The 20,963-nt window shown below is 46.9% G+C and overlaps 1 protein-coding gene across 4 annotated transcripts; it reads left to right on the forward strand.

Moving 5' to 3' along the window:
* Positions 1 to 329: 329 nt before the first annotated feature.
* CMTR2 (cap methyltransferase 2) lies at positions 330 to 20,739 on the forward strand. Of its 4 annotated transcripts, none has more exons than XM_039503454.1 (2): positions 330 to 353; positions 12,396 to 20,739. In XM_039503454.1, the coding sequence occupies exon 2, from the start codon at positions 12,415 to 12,417 to the stop codon at positions 14,713 to 14,715; it is 2,301 nt and encodes a 766-aa protein (XP_039359388.1). In that variant the 5' UTR covers positions 330 to 353; positions 12,396 to 12,414; the 3' UTR covers positions 14,716 to 20,739. The 4 variants fall into 4 exon arrangements, with proteins under 4 accessions (XP_039359388.1, XP_039359387.1, XP_039359386.1 ...); XM_039503453.1 differs by lacking the exon at positions 330 to 353 and adding an exon at positions 5,382 to 5,514; XM_039503452.1 differs by lacking the exon at positions 330 to 353 and adding an exon at positions 9,815 to 9,924.
* The last annotated feature ends 224 nt before the right edge of the window (positions 20,740 to 20,963 follow it).

Here is a 20,963-nt window from a genome sequence, read left to right on the forward strand (position 1 = left end):
GAGCAAAGGCCAAGGGAGCTCTGGCCTGGAAACCCCCCAGGCTGTGGCCTAGTAGAAGGCCAAACAGGTAGTGGGGTTGCAGGGGACAGCCCAAGGCTAGACAGAGGCAGCAGGTCCAAACCCCCATTGCCTGTGATGAGTGGCTTATCCTGCAGTCTGCCCCAGGGAGCAGGGGCTAGTTGGTGACTGGCAGTAGCCTTATACTGAGGTGGGGGCAGCACCCCAGATAATGGGGCACTGGAGTCCAGGGAGGAAGGTGGGGGCCCAGTGGCAGTGGGATGCTGCCTGCAGAGGGTGCTCCAAGGCTGGAAAAAGAGCTAATTCCCAGGACACCAGCAGGAGGTGCCACAGGGGTGAGTCTCACATCACTACAGTGCCCAAGAAGAAAGACTGTAAAAGGGAAGGCAAGGGGGGAGTCCAGCCTGAGACAGGGGTACAGTCTGAAAAGGAATGTAGCTGGAACTAGAATTACTTGTAACCAATTTCTTTAGTGAAACTAGCTGAATTTGCATGTTTGATTTCATTTGCTTAGTAATCTGCTTTGTTCTGTTCATTACCCCTTTTACCACTTAAAATCTGCACCTTTTATAGTTAATAAAATTTGTTGATTAAACCCTTTTTCTGTAATTTCTAACTTGGGGGTGGGTAAGAAATGTACACACCTTTCTCCACGTTGAGGGAGGGGGTGAATTTCATAATATATCTTTGGGTCTGCACCTTCAAGGGTGGTGGACAGCTGAGTGCTGGAGCAAGTCCCTTAAGCTGAGTCTTCCCAGAGCTGATCTGCAGCTGGGTGTGGCCCTGCCTGTGTGTGTGTTAGAGGGGTTTTAAGAGCCTAGATCAGCAAGACAGGTTAAAGGGGGGGCCATGCTGGCAGAACAGATAGACTCAGTGGTATCTCAGCACATCAGGTGCCTTCCCAAGGGGTCTGACCTGTCACACTAACTCCCATTGAAATCAGTGGGAGTTAGGTGTCTTTGAGGATCTTGGCCCTGGTGCAGTTCCCCAAAGGACCTAAGCAGATTGAAACCACTGGGATTTAGGTGCTTAACTTGACTGTAAATCCTAACAGCTGCCTAAATATTAAGGTGCCTAAATACCTTTGAAAATCTGGCCCTAACCTCTCTGTGTCTATTTCCCCATCTATAAAAGAGGCAGTTACTTGCCTACCTACACAGAGCCGAATTCTGCTTCCCTTACTTACTTTGTCCTACTGAAGTCAGTGGGATTCTTGAATAAATGAGGTGAACAGGATTTGTCCCCTGTGTATGCCTGTGAACATCGTAAATCCTGCACATTTGCCAGTGTCATCTTTGGTCTGTCACCATTCCCACTTTACAGATGGTAAAACAGACTTGCACAACTAAATACGAATGGTAAAAACATGCAAGTGTTGACTCAAAAGAATATATATTTGTGCTGCTGATACTTATGAGTGAGGCTGAAAACTCCAGGCATCTCATGAAGTGGGTCTTTTACCCACAAAAGTTTATGCCCAAATAAATCTGTTAGTCTTTAAGGTGCCACTGGACTCCTCATTGGTGGTTTTTTTTTTTTTTTTGAAAACTGCTTACGCTGTAGAAATTAACTTTCTTCCCAGATTCAGCACAGAAGGCACAGCATTTCAGTAAATATTCCTGCAAATCTGATGTGATTTTTTTAAATAAGCATCAACATGGTTAGATTGCATTTGTATGTTTTTACCTATTTAAATATAAAATACTACATCATTCATCTTAATTTAGGAAGGCTTTCAGTCTTTATTTAAAGAGGTGATACTGTCCCTCCCTTTAAGAGTGCAGTGGATCTGTTCAGGACTTTGAAAACCATGACTGCATACATCACATGCCCTTTGACAGGAGAGGAGGATAGAAGAGTTGCTGTATTTGTTTGAATACTCAGGAACATATAGGAATGTACCTACTTCAGTGAGCTTGCACCAAGAGGCCCAATTCTAAATTTTTCATAGCCAGGCGGGTAGGGTCTAGACTGATACATAAATATCCAGTGGAATTTTTAAAATCTGAAGTAATTTTAAGAAATTAGGCCTTCTATTTGGCAGAAACTACAGCTCACAATGTGAATTAAACAGTTTAAACATGAGTTCAGAAAAAGGGAAATATTTTTCTCAGCTATAATAGTGCTGTGTACCACAATAATGCCTTTTGTCTGAGAATCTCAATGTGCTTTACAGTCATTAATTAATTAAAACTTTAAAGCACCTTGTGAGATGCCTTCATCAGACCCAGCCTTTAGATGAGTAGACTGAGGCACTGAGAAGTTATGACAGTGACGTGTAGAATCCAGGAGTCTTAATTATCATTCCCCTGCTCTAACCACTAGATAACAATCAATTTCTAGGTGCTATCCAAACACTGATGATCCAGGTGGCTTGTAACAAGCCACTCCAAACTTCAGAAAATATTGCACGTTGATTTGTACTAAGCAGTCCATCCCTTGGCCAAAGGATCTGATCATTAGGAATCTTGGCTCTCCTCGAAAAAGAGGAATAATTAAAAACCCATCTTTACTGCAGCTAGTGCCAATCTGCAAGCCAAAACAAGGGAAGCCTTTCCCCCAGGTCTCTATGGCAAATCTAATACAAGAAAAGAGAAACTCTTCCTTCAGATAAAAACATGTTCATTATATTCTGATTAACATTAATCCTCGTGTGTTAAGAATGAGAAGGTTTTGACACTGATATTGCTACTGCTTGTTCTGTACAATCTAATTCATAATATTCTAGGAGAAAAATGTTAAAGCAACCAGAGAGCCAATTATACCCTCAGCTACCTACCTGCCTGGTAGTATTTTAATTTGCTCAGGCTTCTTCCATTTACATTACATTGATTGGGTGATGATTTTGAAACAAATAGATCAAAGGAGACCATGCTTTAATATCTATATCTTATCTCCACATTAAAACTCTCTTTTATTGCATAATGATCCTTTCTAGAAGGAAAGCTTGTGAGTATCTTTTCATTACTAACACTATCACAGGGATAAATCTGCTTGTCTGGGAAAAATGTGTCTATTTTGGCTGTGATATGAACTGTTTCTACCTTCTGTCCAGGGATTTAGGGAATAAGAGCTTGATGGCTGCATGCTGATGTTCTTTCCAGACAGCACAGTTTCTTGTCCCATATTTTATGAAATTCCATGTAATCCAGGATGCTCTGTACATAGCAGGAGCCTTTCCATTTGGCTGTAGGTGAATGGCTTCAAAAGAGGTCTCTTTTTGTTCAGTTAACATGCAAGGCAAAGGGTTACAGTAAGAATACAAGATCCCCCAACCCACCCTGCTGACCTTTATTCTTGGAACATGAGGAAAGATTTGTTTTTAAATGATTAAATCAGCTATCCTTAATCGATATGGAAATGTCAGGCTTCTCTGGCTGCATCTGGGCTGGGGTTCTTGATGTTCTGCTACAGTATTTGGTTCACATTGATTCTCTCTTAGGTACCGATAATGCCCTCCCGTAGTGAAACCAAGGGAGGGCTAAAGCCAGGTAGGAAAATCCATTACTTTAAAACCGAGGAGTTTCTGCCAAATTAGACAAGGCAGGTGGCTGTTGGCTCCCATGGAGCTGGCACAGACCTTGTTTGCCTAACCTATGGTTTAATGCTGAGCTCTCCAGAGAAATCCCTGTGGCCCTAGGGGGCTTGGCAGAAGCTCAGACCTTCTAGTTCTCTCTCTGCCTACCGTGACAGCAGAACAACTGCCTAGCTATCTACTCCAACCACCCCCACTTGTGGGTCTGATAAGGCAGAGCAAGTGATTGTTTAGCTGGGAAGTCCCTGCAGGTTTCCAGAAATATGATGCCACAGAGAGTGTCTGTTCCACAGCTCTGCTCTTTGCTCTCCAAAACATGCAGGCCCAGATTCTCAAAGGTACTTAGGCTCCTAATTTCTATTGAAATCAATGGAAGTTAGGAGCCTAAACCCCTTTGCAACTCTGGGCCTTAAATGCCCTTGTGGATCCCATCCTTAATATCTAAGTGCCTAAGTCCCATTTTTAGGTGCCACTGCAACCCCTAAAACTCCCATTTGGCTGCTGACTATTCCATAGGCATCGAAACACCTCAGCACCCAAGTTTTTTGCAGTAAAAATTCCTTCAGCATCTGTGTTCCTGCCTCTGAGGATGTGAGCTGCAACCTCACTCTCTGGTGCTTAGGCACCTATTTCACCCCTAAGCTCCAGAGCGATCCATGGACTGAGGAAAAGATAAGCACTCCTTGGCCTAAATTATGTGTGGGACCCACCCCAGTAGGCTTGCTCAGAGGCTGCCTAGCTCCATACAAAACAGCCAGAATGCATTGGTGGAGAAGACTCCCTTTATAACAGGGGTTCTCAAACTAGGGGTCATGACCCATCAGGGGGTCACAAGGTTATTACATGGGGGGGTTGTGAACTATCAGCCTCCACCCCTAAAAGCCTGCTTTGCCTCCAGCATTTATAATAGTGTTAAATATAAAAAAATGTATTTTTAATCTATATGGGGGGGGGTGTCACACTCAGAGGCTTGCTGTGTGAAAGGGGTCACCAATGCAAACGTTTGAGAACCACTGGTTTATAACCTTTAACTTGGTGGTTAGAGTTCTCAGTGGGGACTTGGGATACCCCCTAGTCCTCCCCTCTGCCTGATGAGAAGAAATTTGAATGGATATCTGCCACCTTGCAGGTGAGAGCCTGAACCACTAAGCTATGGCACATACTGATGTAAAGTTCTCTCAATCTCTCATATTGAAGTTGTTCCAGTTTAATTAAATAATTGAATATTAATTGGACCAGAGAAAGAGGTAGAATGACTCAATAGCCCAGTAGTTAGGGCACTACTCACCTGAGAGATGGCAAAGCCCTGTTCCAATCCTTTTGGCTCATCAGTCACAGGGAGAACTTGAACCAGGGATTTCCCCACATGAGTACCCTCACCTCTGGGCTAAAAGTTAGAAGGGAGTCACCTTCTCCTACCCTTCTGCTTTTTTCTTCCCCTTAGTCTTTTGTATGGAGTTCGGCATCCTCTAAGCTCACCTACTGGATTGGGCCCAGGCTGGGATGTGTTAGTTGGGGTTGCTCCTACTTTGAGCAGGGGGTCGGACTAGATGACCACCTGAGGTCTCTTCCAACCCTAATCTTCTATGATTGTGTGTGTAATTTAGGCAGAGTGCCTTTCTTCCCCCAGTTCATGGACTGCTAGCAGAGATAGACACTTCCTTGCAGCCCAGAATTAGTTGCCAAACTCCCAGAGGGCTGGGGCTTAGCAATCAGTGCAAACTTTCCATTTAGCACCCCCTCAATGTGCCTGAGCCCACAACTGGAGGAATTGCTTCTATTTTGTGGCCTGCTCATTCCAAGGCTCACGTTATTTTAATGGTGCCAGCGGTTGTGGGGGATTTTCTGATATGCTCACCTTTCCAGTGGGAACTGGATTGAGTCCACCAAATTCATTTCCCATAGAACAATGAAAAAATTGCCTGTTTTTACCGCTTCTGAACTGAATAATTAGTGTCAAGGTAAGAGGTGCTATTGGCACCAAAGCTAATTGCATAAACAGCAAGTGTGTGTTTACCGCACGTGTGTGACAGACCTGCTGACACCTAACCTCCAGTGGGACATTTGAGGAGGAAATAGGACCATGCTATGTAATGCCAAGGAAATGCACTGGACTTGGGGAGCTTTCTAAGGAGACAAATAATGAAAGTTCTGCTGAAAAATCAGGGACAGTTCTCCCTAAATAGGGAGAGATGGTGTGGTGCTGGGGTCTGCCCTCCAATGCATTGGGGGCGGGGTGGTTTGGGCATTGGCCTGCTAAACCCAGGGTTGTGAGTTCAATCCTTGAGGGGGCCATTTAGGAATCTAGGGCAAAAATCTATCTGGGGATTGGTCCTGCTTTGAGCAGGAGGTTGGACTAGCTGACCTCCTGAGGTCCCTTCCACCCCTACTGTTCTATGACATAGATGTACCCTGGAGTGCAGGGCCTGATTGGAATACTCGGTGGCAGTCTGGGGCTTTGGCAGTGGGGGGGCCTGCTCTGGGTTTTCTGCAGAACCGAAGGACCACCCACCACTGAAATGCCACTGCAGGACCCCCTGCTGCTGAAATGCTGCCAAAGACCCCCAGAGCAGGGCCCCTTAGGCGGGGGGACAGGGCCCAATTCCAGTGAATTGGCTTAAAGCCGGCCCTGCTGGTGTGGGGTGGGGGGCTGTAGCAGGAATGAGCACACAATATGTGTGGTCACGGCAGGAGACCAGAATGGGGGTGGCAATGGGATGCGACACACATGGAAACTGGGAGAACGTGGTGGAGGCAGATGGCTTTGGGGGAGGAGGTGAATGGCAATGGGATGCAGCCTTGGTGAGTTGCTCAGAGGCATGTGAGGGGTACGGCCACAGCATCGGACATGGGGGGTGAGAGGCTAAATGCTTGTCTGTGGCAGACAGCTCTGGCAGGGGAGGAGAGGGGCTGGTTCTGGTGTGTGAGGTGAGGGGGCTGAGATGGGGGCTCAGGCAGGTGGGTCCGAGGCAGTGGGTAGGAGGCTGGGGAGGGTGGCTCTGGTGTGTGATGTGAAGTGAGGGGGCTGAGATGGGGGTCAGGCAGGGGTAGGAGGCTGGAGTGGGGCTGGGGCGAGGCTGGGGTGGGAGGAGGCTCTGGAGTGGGGGCTGAGGCGGGGTCAGGCTAGGAAGGAGGCTCTGGAGTCGGGGGCTGAGGCGGGGTCAGGCTAGGAAGGGAGGCTCTGGAGTCGGGGGCTGAGGCGGGGGGTCAGGCTGGGGAGGGAGGCTCTGGAGTGGGGGGCTGAGGCTGGGGAGGGAGGCTCTGGAGTGGGGGGCTGAGGCGAGGGGTGAGGCTGGGGAGGGAGGCTCTGGACTGGGGGGCTGAGGCGAGGGGTGAAGCTGGGGAGGGAGGCTCTGGACAGGGGGGCTGAGGCGGAGGCTCTGGACTGGAGGATGGTGTGGACTGCATCCTTAGCAAGTTTGCAGATGACACTAAACTGGGAGGAGTGGTTGATATGCTGGAGGGTAGAGAGAGGATACAGAGGGACCTAGACAAATTAGAGGATTGGGCCAAAAGAAATATGATGAGGTTCAACAAGGACAAGTGCAGAGTCCTGCACTTAGGACGGAAGAATCCCATGCACTGCTACAGACTAGGGACCGAATGGCTTGGCAGCAGTTCTGCAGAGAAGGACCTAGGGGTTACGGTGGACGAAAAGCTGAATGTGAGTCAACAGTGTGCCCTTGTTGCCAAGAAGGCTAATGGCATTTTGGGTTGTATAAGTAGGGGCATTTCCAGCAGATTGAGGGATGTGATCATTCCCCTCTACTCAGCACTGGTGAGGCCTCATTTGGAGTACTGTGTCCAGTTTTGGGCCCCACACTACAAGAAGGATGTGGATAAACTGGAGAGAGTCCAGCGGAGGGCAACAAAAATGATTAGGGGGCTGGAGCACATGACTTATGAGGAGAGGCTTAGGGAACTGGGATTGTTTAGCCTGCAGAAGAGAAGAATGAGGGGGGATTTGATAGCTGCTTTCAACTACCTGAAAGGGGGTTCCAAAGAGGATGGCTCTAGACTGTTCTCAGTGGTAGAAGATGACAGAACAAGGAGTAATGGTCTCAAGTTGCAGAGGGGGAGGTTTAGGTTGGACATTAGGAAAAACTTTTTCACTAGTAGGGTGGTGAAGCACTGGAATGGGTTACCTAGGGAGGTGGTGGAATCTCCTTCCTTAGAGGTTTTTAAGGTCAGGCTTGATGGAGCCCTGGCTGGGATGATTTAGTTGGGAATTGGTCCTGCTTTGAGCAGGGGGTTGGACTAGATACCTCCTGAGGACCCTTCCAACCCTGAGATTCTATGATTCTATGACTGGGAGGCTGAGGGGAGGGGTGAGGCTGGGGAGGGAGGCTCTGGAGTGGGGGTCTGAGGCAGGGGTGAGGCTGGGGAGGAGGCTCTGGACTGGGGGCTGAGGCGGGGTGAGGCTGGGGAGGGAGGCTCTGGAGTGGGGGCTGAGGCAGGGGTGAGGCTGGGGAGGAGGCTCTGGGGAGAGGCTCTGGGTGGGGTCTGAGGCGAGGGGTCAGGCTGGGGAGGGAGGCTCTGGGGTGGGGGCTGAGGCGAGGCGTGAGGCTGGGGAGAGAGGCTCTGGAGTGGGGGCTGAGGCGGGGTGAGGCTGGGGTAGGAGGCTGGGGAGAGAGTCTCTGGGGTGGGGGCTGAGGCGAGGGGTCAGGCTGGGGAGGAGGCTCTGGGGTGGGGGGCTGAGGCGAGGGGTGAGGCTGGGGAGGGATGCTCTGGAGTGGGGGGGCTGAGGCGAGGGGTGAGGCTGGGGAGGGATGCTCTGGAGTGGGGGGGCTGAGGCGAGGCGTGAGGCTGGGGAGAGAGGCTCTGGAGTGGGGGCTGAGGCGGGGTCAGGCTGGGGTAGGAGGCTGGGGCTCTGGGGTGGGGGCTGAGGCGAGGCGTGAGGCTGGGTCAGGCTGGGGAGGAGGCTCTGGGGTGGGGCTGAGGCGAGGGGTCAGGCTGGGGAGGAGGCTCTGGGGTGGGGCTGAGGCGAGGGGTCAGGCTGGGGAGGAGGCTCTGGGGTGGGGGGCTGAGGCGAGGCGTGAGGCTGGGGAGGGATGCTCTGGAGTGGGGGGGCTGAGGCGAGGGGTCAGGCTGGGGGTAGGAGGCTGGGGAGAGAGGGGCGGGAGTGGGGGTCTGAGGCGAGGGGGCAGGAGGGGGAGGGAGGCGCTGGAGGGGGGGGCGGAGGCGGGGGGTCAGGCTGGGGAGAGAGGCTCTGGAGTGGGGCTGAGGCGAGGGGTGAGGCTGGGAGGAGGCTCTGGGGTGGGGGCTGAGGCGAGGGTGAGGCTGGGGAGGAGGCTCTGGGGTGGGGGCTGAGGCGAGGGGTGAGGCTGGGGAGGAGGCTCTGGGGTGGGGGCTGAGGCGAGGGGTCAGGCTGGGGAGGATGCTCTGGAGTGGGGCTGAGGCGAGGGTCAGGCTGGGGTAGGAGGCTGGGAGAGAGGCTCTGGAGTGGGGTCTGAGGCGAGGGGTCAGGCTGGGGAGGAGGCTCTGGAGTGGGGGCTGAGGCGAGGGGTCAGGCTGGGAGGGAGGCTCTGGGGTGGGGGCTGAGGCGAGGGGTCAGGCTGGGGAGGAGGCTCTGGGTGGGGGCTGAGGCGAGGGGTGAGGCTGGGGTAGGAGGCTGGGGAGAGGCTGTGGGGTGGGGGCTGAGGCGAGGGGTGAGGCTGGGGTAGGAGGCTGGGAGGGAGGCTCTGGAGTGGGGGCTGAGGCGAGGGGTCCGGCTGGGGCGGGAGGCTCTGGTGTGGGGGTCTGAGGCGAGGTCAGGCTGGGGAGGAGGCTCTGGGGTGGGGGCTGAGGCGAGGCGTGAGGCTGGGGAGGAGGCTCTGGGGTGGGGGCTGAGGCGAGCGTGAGGCTGGGGAGGGAGGCTCTGGGGTGGGGGCTGAGGCGAGGTCAGGCTGGGGAGGAGGCTCTGGGGTGGGGCTGAGGCGAGGCGTGAGGCTGGGGAGAGGCTCTGGGGTGGGGGCTGAGGCGAGGGTCAGGCTGGGAGGGAGGCTCTGGACTGGGGCTGAGGCGGGGTCAGGATGGGGAGGAGGCTCTGGGGTGGGGCTGAGGCGGGGTGAGGCTGGGGAGGAGGCTCTGGGATGGGGGGCTGAGGCAGGGGTCGGAGGCTGGGAGGAGGCTCTGGAGTGGGGTCAGGCTGGGAGGAGGCTCTGGGGTGGGGGCTGAGGCGAGGACGCCCTGGAGAGCAGGGCCGGGTCTGTGGCCAGGAGGGGCGGCTGAGGGAGCCCTGGGGGGCGGGGCCGGGGCCGAGTCACGCGGCGGCCGAGGCGAGCGGCCCCGTCGCCCCCAGGCCCCGCCGCCCCGCCCCTGTTCCCGGCGGCCCCGCCTCTCGGCCTGGGGCGGGGCTCGCGTCTCTCCGAAGGCCGCAGCCGCCGGCCCGGGTAAGGAGCGCGCGGGCCGGGCCTCGCTCTCTCCGAGGGCCGCGTGGGGCTCGGGCGGCAGCGCCCTCTCCTAGCGAGCGGCGCCGGGGCCGTGCAGCCGAGCGCGGGGAGGAAGCGCTCGGGCCCGACTCCCCGCAGGGGCGCCAGCGGGGCGGGACCGACTGGGCCCAGCGCGGCTCCCCGGGCCTCTGCCCTGGGCCGAGCCCCTTTGGGGCACATGGGGAACCCGCCCCCCAACGCCGTGGGCAAATGCCGGGTGCAGATGAGCGGTTACCGCTCAGAGACGGGGGAGCCTCACGGATCCTGGTCTGGAACCGCCTGCGCCTAGCAGCCCAGACAAGCTGCTCCAGCCCATGTGAATGACAGGTGGGGTCAGTCCCTTCAGGCCTGTTCTCTCCCCTCCCCCTCCCGTGCTGGTCGCTGAAGGCAGGCGGCCTGAGTGACCGTGTTCTGAGTGTTAAAACTAATGGTGGGGTTAGTCACGTGCTTCAGTGTTGTCAGGATCAGACTGACAAACATCTACCCTGCCAGTAGTGATGTGTTTGATCATGGGGTCTCTGGGAGACGCTAGCTGTGTTGTTTGCCATGCTCTCCTGAGTTCTTTGACCCCATCGCTATAGTCTCGGAGCACTCCCGTAAGCTAGGAAAGTGTTATCCCCAAGGCATGGGGTGTGTCTGTATTGCGCCAGGGAGCAAAACTCCCAGCCTGGCTAGAAACACTTGTGCTAGTGGGGCTTCAGCTAGCACAGGAAGAATAGCAGTGTGGATGCTGTGGCTTTAGAAGCCACCCACGTGTGTACCTAGGGAGTCGGATGGGCTGGAAAGCCGCTATGTCCACACTGCTATTTTTAGCATACTTACTAGCGTGAATCTTTCTACCTGGACTGTGAGGCTCCCTCCCAGCTCTAGTGTAGCCATCCCTAAGTCTCTTTGGGTATGTCTGCACTGGAGCTGGAGTGTGTCCCTAGGGGTTTATACAGGATTGTATGTGAGTGACTAGCCTGTCCTGGTGCCTGTGCAGTTGTGGCTACGCTGTGACTTTTAGTGTGCTAACTTGATCAAAGTTAATGCCGGTATGTTGACCTGAACTGGAAATTACACCTCCACCTACCGTCACAGGAGGTCTGTGGTGGGCTATAAAATAAGTCCACGTTGAACCTTTTTTGTTCGATTTCCAGTAAACCCAGTGCCTTAGCTGCAAAACCATGCTACTTCTTTCTCAGGAAGAAGTATTTCTGTTTTTTGTTTTAAAGCTGCTCCCTATTAATTTCATTGGGTGACCCCTAATTTTTGTGTTGTGTGAAGGGATAAATAACACTTCCCTATTCACTTTCTCCACACCATTCTTGATTTTTTTTTTTATAAACCTCTCTCTTATCCCCTCTTAGTTGTCTCTTTTCTAAGATGAACAATACCTGTCTTTTTAATCTCTCTTCATATGGAAGCTGTTCCATACCCCCCTTCTCTATACTACTTCCAATTCTAATGCATCTCTTTTGAGATGGGGGCCACCAGAACTTACTGCCATTTTCGAAGTGCTGGCTTGGTATGAGTGTGGGTGGTGGTAGAAGAGGACACACTCAATTTGTGAAATCAAAGTTTGAAGTCTGGATAACAAGTGAACTTGTTAAGAAATTAAACAAGCTTGCATTTATGTCATGAGGATGAAGTCTCCAGCTTCCATCTTTTGTGTTAGCCCAGTTGTGTTGGCCAAAATTCTTGTTTGGGATAGTTACAATTTGCCCCTCTCTGTTCCTTTCAATTGCAATACAGTATTTTTCACTGCTTTTCCTAAACTGTTCTGCAGTGTTTCTGTTAAATTGCTGCATTTTTTGTGGTGGGTGAAATGATATGCAGAACTAGGGGGGATCTCTTGGCTCCCAAACTGCTGGTCATTTTTCTTAAATAATGCTGCTTGAGTTAAAATGTTGGCTCTGAACTGAGAACCCAGCTGTTGCCCTGCCAAGAGTCTGAATTGTCTCTTAAAGTTCTGTGACACATGCTGTAGCAGCTTGGTTCCTTCCTGCTGCTGTTCCAGCCTTGCCTCTGCTCTTTTTCCCCCCATGCCTCACACCAGTTCTCCCAGATCTCTCCCTAATGTTACCTTTCTATATTAGTTGGATAACTTTTACTAGTTAATTAGCACTTGGGGAATTTAAGGCATAATCTATTTTCTGTTTAAATGTGTATGCATTGGGTCAAAGTGGAGGTCTTACTCCAAAGCAGTACTAGTTGTGTAACTTTTTATTCCACTCTTAGAATGTCTCAGTAAAGTATTTTTCCCTTCTCATTCTGGAGCACAAACTCTAAAACCAGACAAGTTGGAATAGCTAACTTTTTCTTAAACTTTACAAATGCATTATCTGTTTAGGTTTTTTTTTAACTTGTTCTGTTTTTTCTTATGGTTGGGGAGGTGTCATTGGTTCGGTTCATGTTAACCCCCTTATCTTTTCTTTGTTTCCCCTCCCCAGATTGTGGGTTAGCCCAAGAATGAACAAATATACGAAGCCTTATGTTGAGCAGACCACAAATCTTAAAAAATTCAGCCCTGTGATTCTTGCTGAAATTGAGGAGCTCTTTGAGAAGAAGTTCTCATATACAAAACCACCAAATAGTGAATGGAAGCTGCCAGATTCCAGTGATGTGTTTACCTGCAATCACAAAGAATTCAATACACTCCTTGCTCTGAAGGACTCCATGAATGAAGTAAAAAACCAACTGAGTGATAAGAAATTGGATGCATGGCATCAGCACACTTCCTTCACCAACAAAGCTGGGATAATCATTCCTCATGTGAAGAAATCTGTGAATGCTGAGTTGTGTACCCAGGCTTGGTGCAAATTCCATGAGATTTTGTGCAGTTTTCCCCTTCTCCCGAAAGAAGCTCTTCAGAATGGAGAACTCAATTCTGTCCATCTCTGTGAAGCACCTGGGGCTTTTATAGCCAGTCTCAATCACTACATAAAATCCCATCACATTCCCTGCGATTGGAACTGGGTAGCCAATACCCTAAACCCATATCATGAAGCAAATGACACCCTTGTGATGATTATGGATGACCGACTTATTGCAAATACCTTGCCATGGTGGTATTTTGGCCCAGATAATACTGGGGACGTGATGACATTGAAACATCTAACTGGACTTCAGCAGTTCATAAGTAATATGACCACTGTTCACTTGGTAACTGCTGATGGGAGTTTTGATTGCCAAGGAAATCCAGGTGAACAAGAAGCGCTTGTCTCACCTCTACATTACTGTGAAGCAGTCACTGCTTTAATGATCCTTGGCAATGGTGGCTCCTTTGTTTTGAAGATGTTCACTTTATTTGAACATTGTTCTGCCAATCTGCTTTTTCTGCTAAATTGTTCCTTCGAGGAGGTTCATGTCTTTAAACCTGCCACTAGCAAAGCCGGGAACTCTGAGGTCTATGTAGTTTGTCTTCATTATATGGGCAGAGAGGCCATCCATCCTGTGCTGTCCAAGATGATGCAGAACTTTGGAACAGAAATGGTTAACAAAGCACTCTTTCCCCAATATGTGATTCCAGAATCTTTTCTTAAAATGCATGAAGAATGCTGTGCATTCTTTCACAAGTACCAAATAGAGACTATATCTGAGAACATCCGACTCTTTGAGTGCATTGGGGAAGCAGAACAAGTAAAGCTGAATAACTTAAGGGACTGTGCAGTGGAATTTTTCATGCAAAGATTCCACCTGAAACACATTACAAGAAATAACTGGCTAGTGAAGAAATCTCATGTAGGCTGCAGCATGAATGCAAAATGGTTTGGACAGAGGAACAAATATTTTAGTACATACAATGAAAGAAAGATGCTGGAATCCCTGACATGGGAAGATAAGGTGGCCAAAGGCTATCTTAATAATTGGGCTGAAGAGCACACTTTAAGTAATGTTGGGAAAAGCTGCATTTTGGAAGGGTCATCCTGTAACCTTGAATGTAATTTATGGTACATTCTGGAGGGAAAGAGGCTGCCAAGAGTAAAATGCTCTCCATTCTGTGATGGTGATGTCTTGAAGAATCTCAATGAAGCCATTAAAGAATCATTAGTAGGCAGACTAAAAACTAGTTCCCTTTCCAGACAAACACAGCAACCGTGTCATTCTTGCAATATTCTTACTGAGGCACGGATACTATCTGAGTTGTCTAGCCTTACCAAGTACCATCAGAAGGTACCAAATGAAGGATGCAGTGACCAAATCAAGTGTCTTGTGGTGGGCTTTCCGTCTCTTTGTGACATCAAAAGCCAGTCGAACATGGAAGTTAGGCTCCTGGAGTCAGCCACACTCTTGACTTTCAGCGGTTCTTTGCTTCATGATGGAGAGCCAAAATATCAGCAGCATCTTTTAGACTGCCTTCTGTGTGCGATTAATCAGCTTCAGCTGGGAGATGCTTTGATTCTGCCTGTTCTTTCTTGTTTTACACGCTTCACAGCTGGTCTGATTTTTGTACTGCACGGCTGTTTCAGCTACATCACATTTGCTTGCCCCATATCCTCTGAACCTCTCGGGACCAGTGCTGTTCTATTGTGTGTTGGCTATCGAGGTCTTCCAGATCCAGTTGTTGAGTACCTGCAGCACCTGAATAAACTAATGAGCTCTTTGCTCAGCTCAGACTCTCCACAGCAGGTTTTGCAGTTTGTCCCTATGGAGATGCTTTTGAAAGGCATGCTGCTTGAGTTTTTATGGGATTTGAATACTGCCATTGCAAAGAGGCAGCTCCATTTGATTGTACAAGTTGAGCAGCAGCAAATGTCGAGTAATCTTTAATTTTAGTGATTCTAGAATTGAATTGGTAGATGTTTCAAAGAAGATTCACTTCACTGGCTGTTTAAAGTTCTTAATTTTTTTATTTTTCTTTTGCTAGTGTGAATATCACTTCATTTTAAAACAGTGGGAATTATTTTAATGTTGGTATCCAATTTTGGACTGACAGTCCTACAGTACTGCCTTATATTATTAGGTGTTGCCATACAATCCTGTAATCATGGGGGTTATTCTACATTGTGGGGAAATTGTGAAGCAAAATGAAGGACTGAAATTCTGGAGAAAGGGGAGTTCTTCTCGGTAATACCTTTTTGCCTTTGTACAATCTTGTCTCTCCCCATCTAGGTCCTCTTCCCTCCATCTAGGCATAACCTCACAATGACTATATTTCTGTGAAGAGATCTGAATGGAGCTTAATTGATGCCACTGCTTATCAGCCAGTAGAGGCTGCTAGTTGTACCCCTTTCACACTGTCACACACTGATAATTCCAGAGTTTTGGGGACCCAAATGTGGTATTCAAACTTGGTAGCTGATAGCCTCTTTTTAATCAAAAGGGAAGATTAGCTAGCTTGGAAAGACTGTCTATGCTGTTGCCTGCAGAAAGAATTGGGAACCTTAAAAAATATCTCTAGAGTTTGCTGAATACACGACCATATTGAGACCAATATAAGATTTGCTTCAGAAATTCAATTTTATAAGCTGTTTCCTTAGCTGATCTGCAGCCATGCTGGCGAAGGCCTCAGTTTTTCAGAAGTGACCGACTAATGATTTGGATGTCTCAACTTTTGTTGCCCAACTTTAGGCACTAAAGAAGGTTGACTTTTCAGAGTTCAGATCTTCACTATTTTCTGAAAATTTAGCCCCCCTTTAATTTCAAGCTGGGCACCTGCCGGTAGCTGCCAAAATACTAACGGATGCCATTTATAACATACCACCATGTAGGCCCAAGCTCAGATGTAAAGCACAAGGGAGACTGGTTTTCTTATAAGAAATTTTGCAGAATTCCAAGTTACAAATCCTTGCTTTTTTAGCAGTGTATAGAAGGGAATCAAGACTTCTGAGTTCTATTCCCATCTATGAAATTGACTTGCTGTGTGGCCTTCAACAAGTCACTTCACCTTCCTATGGTTCCATTTCCCCATCAGTATAATGGCCATAATACCATTTGAGTTTCCAAAGTGTTTGAGGATTCATTCATAACGAGTTTGAGAACCTTGGGTGAAAGTGAGAACTGCCTATTGTTGTCTACTATGGTAGCTGTTAGCAGGTGACCCACGACTACTGATTTTTAATTAGAAACGTTATCAAGTGCAGTTTATAAACAGCAAATAGTATAGCCCACTGTGTGAAAGTTGGAAGCATGGAACTGAGAAAAATGAATGAAACTTGTTAGAAAAAAAGTATGTTACTTGATTTGATCCTTCTAGGAGTAAAATGAAAGAGAAAATGAGTAATTGACACCATTGTCCCTTTAAGGAAAATCAGGTTTTACTTTTTCATATTGCTCCTTTAAGATCTCATTTTGATATCTAATTCATTTTCATTAAAACTTAGTCTCCAGGATTCTAATTTACATAGAAGACCTGCCCAGAGAGAGAGAAATGGTATTTAAAGGGGAAACATGGATTTAATGTTGGTATAAAAATTGCATAAATGAGTGCATGTGAGAGAAAGGGGTTAGTAAAAGAAAAGACAGCCTCCTGATTAATTACCAGTCACCTGTGGAAGTACTTCTAATTACATAAGGTAGGAGCTTGAAGGATTTTTGATTACCAGTGGAGATTAAAAGCACTGTTGAAAAACTGTTTTGTCTGGTGGTGCTGTGCACTTAATAGTCTCTTGTCACTTTGGAAGGGATGGAGTGTAATTATCATTTTGTTTTGCTTTTTGTTTACTGTGTTTGAAAGGTTTGTGAGTTGGTAGCTGAAGTCTAACTCATTTTATAACATTCTATACAGACTTTGCTTTCTGAAACTACGCAGAAGAGGATCTGTTTGGCTCCGGCTTCCCCCGAACTTCTCAAATTGGTCACTGTTCATTTTAACTTAATTTAAATTAACTTCCTGTAGTTGCTCTGTGGAGATGAAGAGAGCCTTGCGTCCTGTCAATCACAGGCAAGCAAAACAGTTCAGCAGATCCTGGGGATCAAGAGACTAAAGGCAGCAAAAGCCTCTGCAGTAAGTGATTCTAAAAGCTTAGGAAACTTTTTAAGAGGACCTGAGGGGCCAAAAAGGAGGCAACATTTGAGGAACAAAAGAAAATGAAGGGGAAAGAAACAGAGACCTGTAATGTGAAAAAGAAAAGGGGGAAAGGATATATGAGGGTATAATGGATTTGAGAGGACAGCATGATGATAACTTCAGGAACAGTACCATAAATTCAGTCTTCACAAATAATCCTTCTGTTTCCCTATATTTGGGAGAATGAACAAAATAGAAGTATTGCCTTCCATCAAAAAGCAGTGTTCCCTCTCCCTGTCCCCTTTGTAATTGTGGGATTAGAGGGTTACCTTAACTTGTTTGTATCCTGCTGTAGCCAACCATCTAGGAAAGCACCTCTTCTGAAGCAGGAGCACATACCCATGTATCTGGAAGTATTGTAGATGTATGTTTACATTGTCACAATCTATATTTTGGAGTACTAAAAAGTCAAAAGGGGCCCCATATAGTTGGTCAACTCAAATCTAGACATCAATTCTTTCGGGGCTTAACAGGACATCTGTAATTTTAGAAATCTGACTTCTGTGTGTTTTTTTTTTTTTAAACCTACTGTTGATACAAGTAAATCCCAGAGATTTACTTAGAACAAATAGAAAAAACTTTTCTCTCTTTGTTGTCAATTGTCTGCTTTGTATCTTTGACAGCACTCTGTCAGTTTCACTGTTTTCCTTCCACCATCAGTCAGTATTCTCCATTTGTATGGGCCTTTTACATAGCAATGGTGGGAGATGGTTTTTTTAAGAAATGTGGTTGTAAAGCCACAAAAATTGACAGGAAGACCCTGAGACAGATGTACTTCATGAAAGTACCTCTGGAATTGATTAGACTTCACATTGACAAGGTCCCTTTAGGTGCCTTACTTCTTCCATACTTCTGGACACATGAAAGATGGCTTTCAGAAATTAAAAACAGGAGGCATAACTTGACTTGGGGCCAGATTTTTCAAGAGAGTTCAGCAGCCAATGTGCTTCCGAAGTGTGTCTCTTGAAAATCTGATTGCCACCTCTCAGAGGAGAGACATAAAGGGAGGATGTCTCAGAGATTGTTCTGTGGGGTGAAATCCTTCCCCATTGAAGTGAGTGGGAATTGTGTCATTGACTTCAGTGGGGCCAGGATTTCACCCATGGAGTCTCTGGGTGCTGGGTTTTGGCCCACACTCTCCTGGCAGAGTGAGCCACAAGACTCACTTTCAAATATGGAGGATTCCAAGGATGTTGGCACAAGGGCTTTGTGCCTCCACCCCTACTCATGGAGCCTGTGTGTGCTCCCACCCTCTCCTTGGCGCACAAATCCTCTGGTCACAGCTGCCCCTTGGATCCTTTCTTAATGGGGGATTCTCCATGGTGGAGGGGTCTCTGTGAGGGGCCTAGTCAGCATGTTTTGTTTTTAAAATAAAATCACTAAAAAGTCCTATCAAAATTAGGAGATTCAAAGTTAGGACTGTTGCTTTGTCTTTTTATTGTGAATGTTGTGGGCTGATTGTGTCTTAAACATCTTAAAGACCAAAGACTCCTTAAAAGAACAGTAACATTTAAGTGTTTCCATTGTGACTTTTGTGCGAGTCATAGGAAAGAGAGGGAAGAATGTATTAACCTTTTTGGAGAGAGGTGAATTGAGGAGTCTCTGCAGTCAAATTATTTTGCCAAGTCTTATGTTTGACATAGAATGAGGCCTGATTAAATATCTGTCTTAGTGCTCGCTCTCGCTCTCTCTCTCTCTCTCTCTCTCTCTTTTAAACACATGGCAAGTTTATTTTTTCTGCCTCCTACCATTTGAAGAGGAACTGGATGCTGGTCTCAGTGTTTTAGAAGTTACAAGTGAAAGGGAAGGGAGGGAGCAAGTAATTGATCAAGCGATATAATGTACAGAGATGATAAATACAAATGAGTTATGAGAATGTGAGATGGTTTTGGTTTATTTGGCAGCCTTACTGTTTCAGATTTTCAATGACGAGTTCATATCTAGGCCCTAGTGATTGTGAGATGAAAGGACAGGGCTGACTTTCTGGTTTAATTTGTAAAGACTTTGTACTTGATTTGGCTCTTGCCTAAGAGCCTATTTGACTATTGATTTAAAAAAGTGACACTGCTTTAGAATAAGAGTAGGTGAAATTTAAATCAAGTATCTACCCAATGAAAGGACTCTGTTTAGTTGAGTGCATTAAGGTTTGGAGACTTGCCACTTTTTATTTATATTGTAAATTATTGCATTTAACTTCGTGTGTGTGTGTGTCTCTATATGTATACACGCATGCATATACCTGTGCATATTCAAATGAAGTTATATAAAAAGCCTGCTGGTTTTCCAATTTGATTTCGATAAGGCATAATGAGATTTACTGTATGAAATCTTATCCTCTGCTAAAATTATAATAATTGCTGTCTATTCAACTTAATTTAAGTTAGATCAGTCAAATTACTAGTAGAATAAATACTGTGGTAGAATTACTGGACATTAGAAAAGCAATTTGGGACTTAAAGGAAAAGGACTTTGGTATAAGCTATCTGAATAGCTTATGCAGAAGGAACAGAAAAGTCTTATGTTCTGGTTGTTAAACTGAGATCTTGTGCTAGGGTGTGGAATATTCTTAAATACTGATTCATTGGGATGCACAGTGTGACCATAACACTCTAGCCTATGGGGCGGAAGTCTTTTTACCTTATTCTGTAACATTTCTTTTGAGATTTTAGTCCTTGAACTTGGGAATTACTTTCAGCACCTTATTTTGGAAAAATAAACTTAGCATAATGTTTGTTTCTCTTGCTATTTGTATTTGGATGCCACTAAAATATGTCAGTGTGGCTATTCATTTAGGCCGACAAATTGTAGGAGGCACTTGTTTTCTGGCCACGACAGCTTTGCAAATTTTCTACTTGCATATGGAAAGTAACTTTTTTTTCTTTACAATGGGCATATGAAGTATAATTAGTATTTTTGTTTGTTTTTCTCCTAATATCTTCAATCACTGGTGTAAAGGGTAGGTGAAAAGATTTTTGTGCCTGAATTGCTAAAGTATCATGACAATATTACAAGACTGAGATAAGGGAAAACATTTTCATGGTTGTCTCGCTGAAAACTTGGTTTTGTTTCTTCCTTTTAAACTTCAGCTCAGCTGGCAAAAAGTACTAACTGGACAGGATGAAATAAACATATAGGCCCAAATGGAGTTGCATCTATTTATATCAGAAGTGAATTCAGCCCATGATTGCTTATCAGTAACTGTTTATTATACAGTAATTTGGATTGCTGTGTAATTCTCTTCCAGTTACACAAATGGCAATTTGAAATTTATTCTGAGCTTTAAAAGTATACCAACTTTGTGTGGCAATTCTGGATGGTTACAGAGACAACTGGCTTGTAACAAAGCATAATTTGCTGTTACAGTCACTGTCTCGCCAAGCAGTCTTTCCGTCCATCTGTACAGGCTGATTAAACTTGCTCACTGGGCCACCGTCTAGTAGATTTGCCCAACCTTGCTTGATAAAGATTCCTTGAGAAGTGGGCTCCGTGGGATTTACTGCCTTGAGTGACCATTTTGTGTGCATGTGTTAATGCTGCTGAGATATTTGCAATCCTACATCCGATTGGAAGGGTTTGCTTTATAACTAAGTGGATGTGTTTGTTTTGTTTGGGGGTGGAGTATTTATGGGTATAAAGATTAAGGAATGCTGGCTGAAGCTGGCTACTGCATTTCTCTGTTGACGGCTGTAAATCTGTGCATGTAAAAAGATGCTGTTTTTTTTTTATTTTTAAAGGGGCAGGGTGACACTTGTGTGTTTGGAAATAAAATCTTATTTTTCTCTGACCATTCATTTCCGTGTTTAGATGCCTATCTCTGTATGGAACAGAGAAGTTAAACTGAGTAGCAGACTAGAGAGGCATAAACATGTTTACTTATTTATTTTCAGTTACTTGTTTTCCTTTCCCCAGCTAGGGTTGCCAACTTTGGTTGGATGAATTCCTGGAGATTTCATCACATGACATAATCTTATAATTCCTGGAGAGTCCAGGACAATCCTGGAGGGTTGGC

Source organism: Mauremys reevesii, linkage group 16 (assembly GCF_016161935.1).
Source record: "Mauremys reevesii isolate NIE-2019 linkage group 16, ASM1616193v1, whole genome shotgun sequence".
NCBI lineage: Eukaryota > Metazoa > Chordata > Testudines > Geoemydidae > Mauremys > Mauremys reevesii.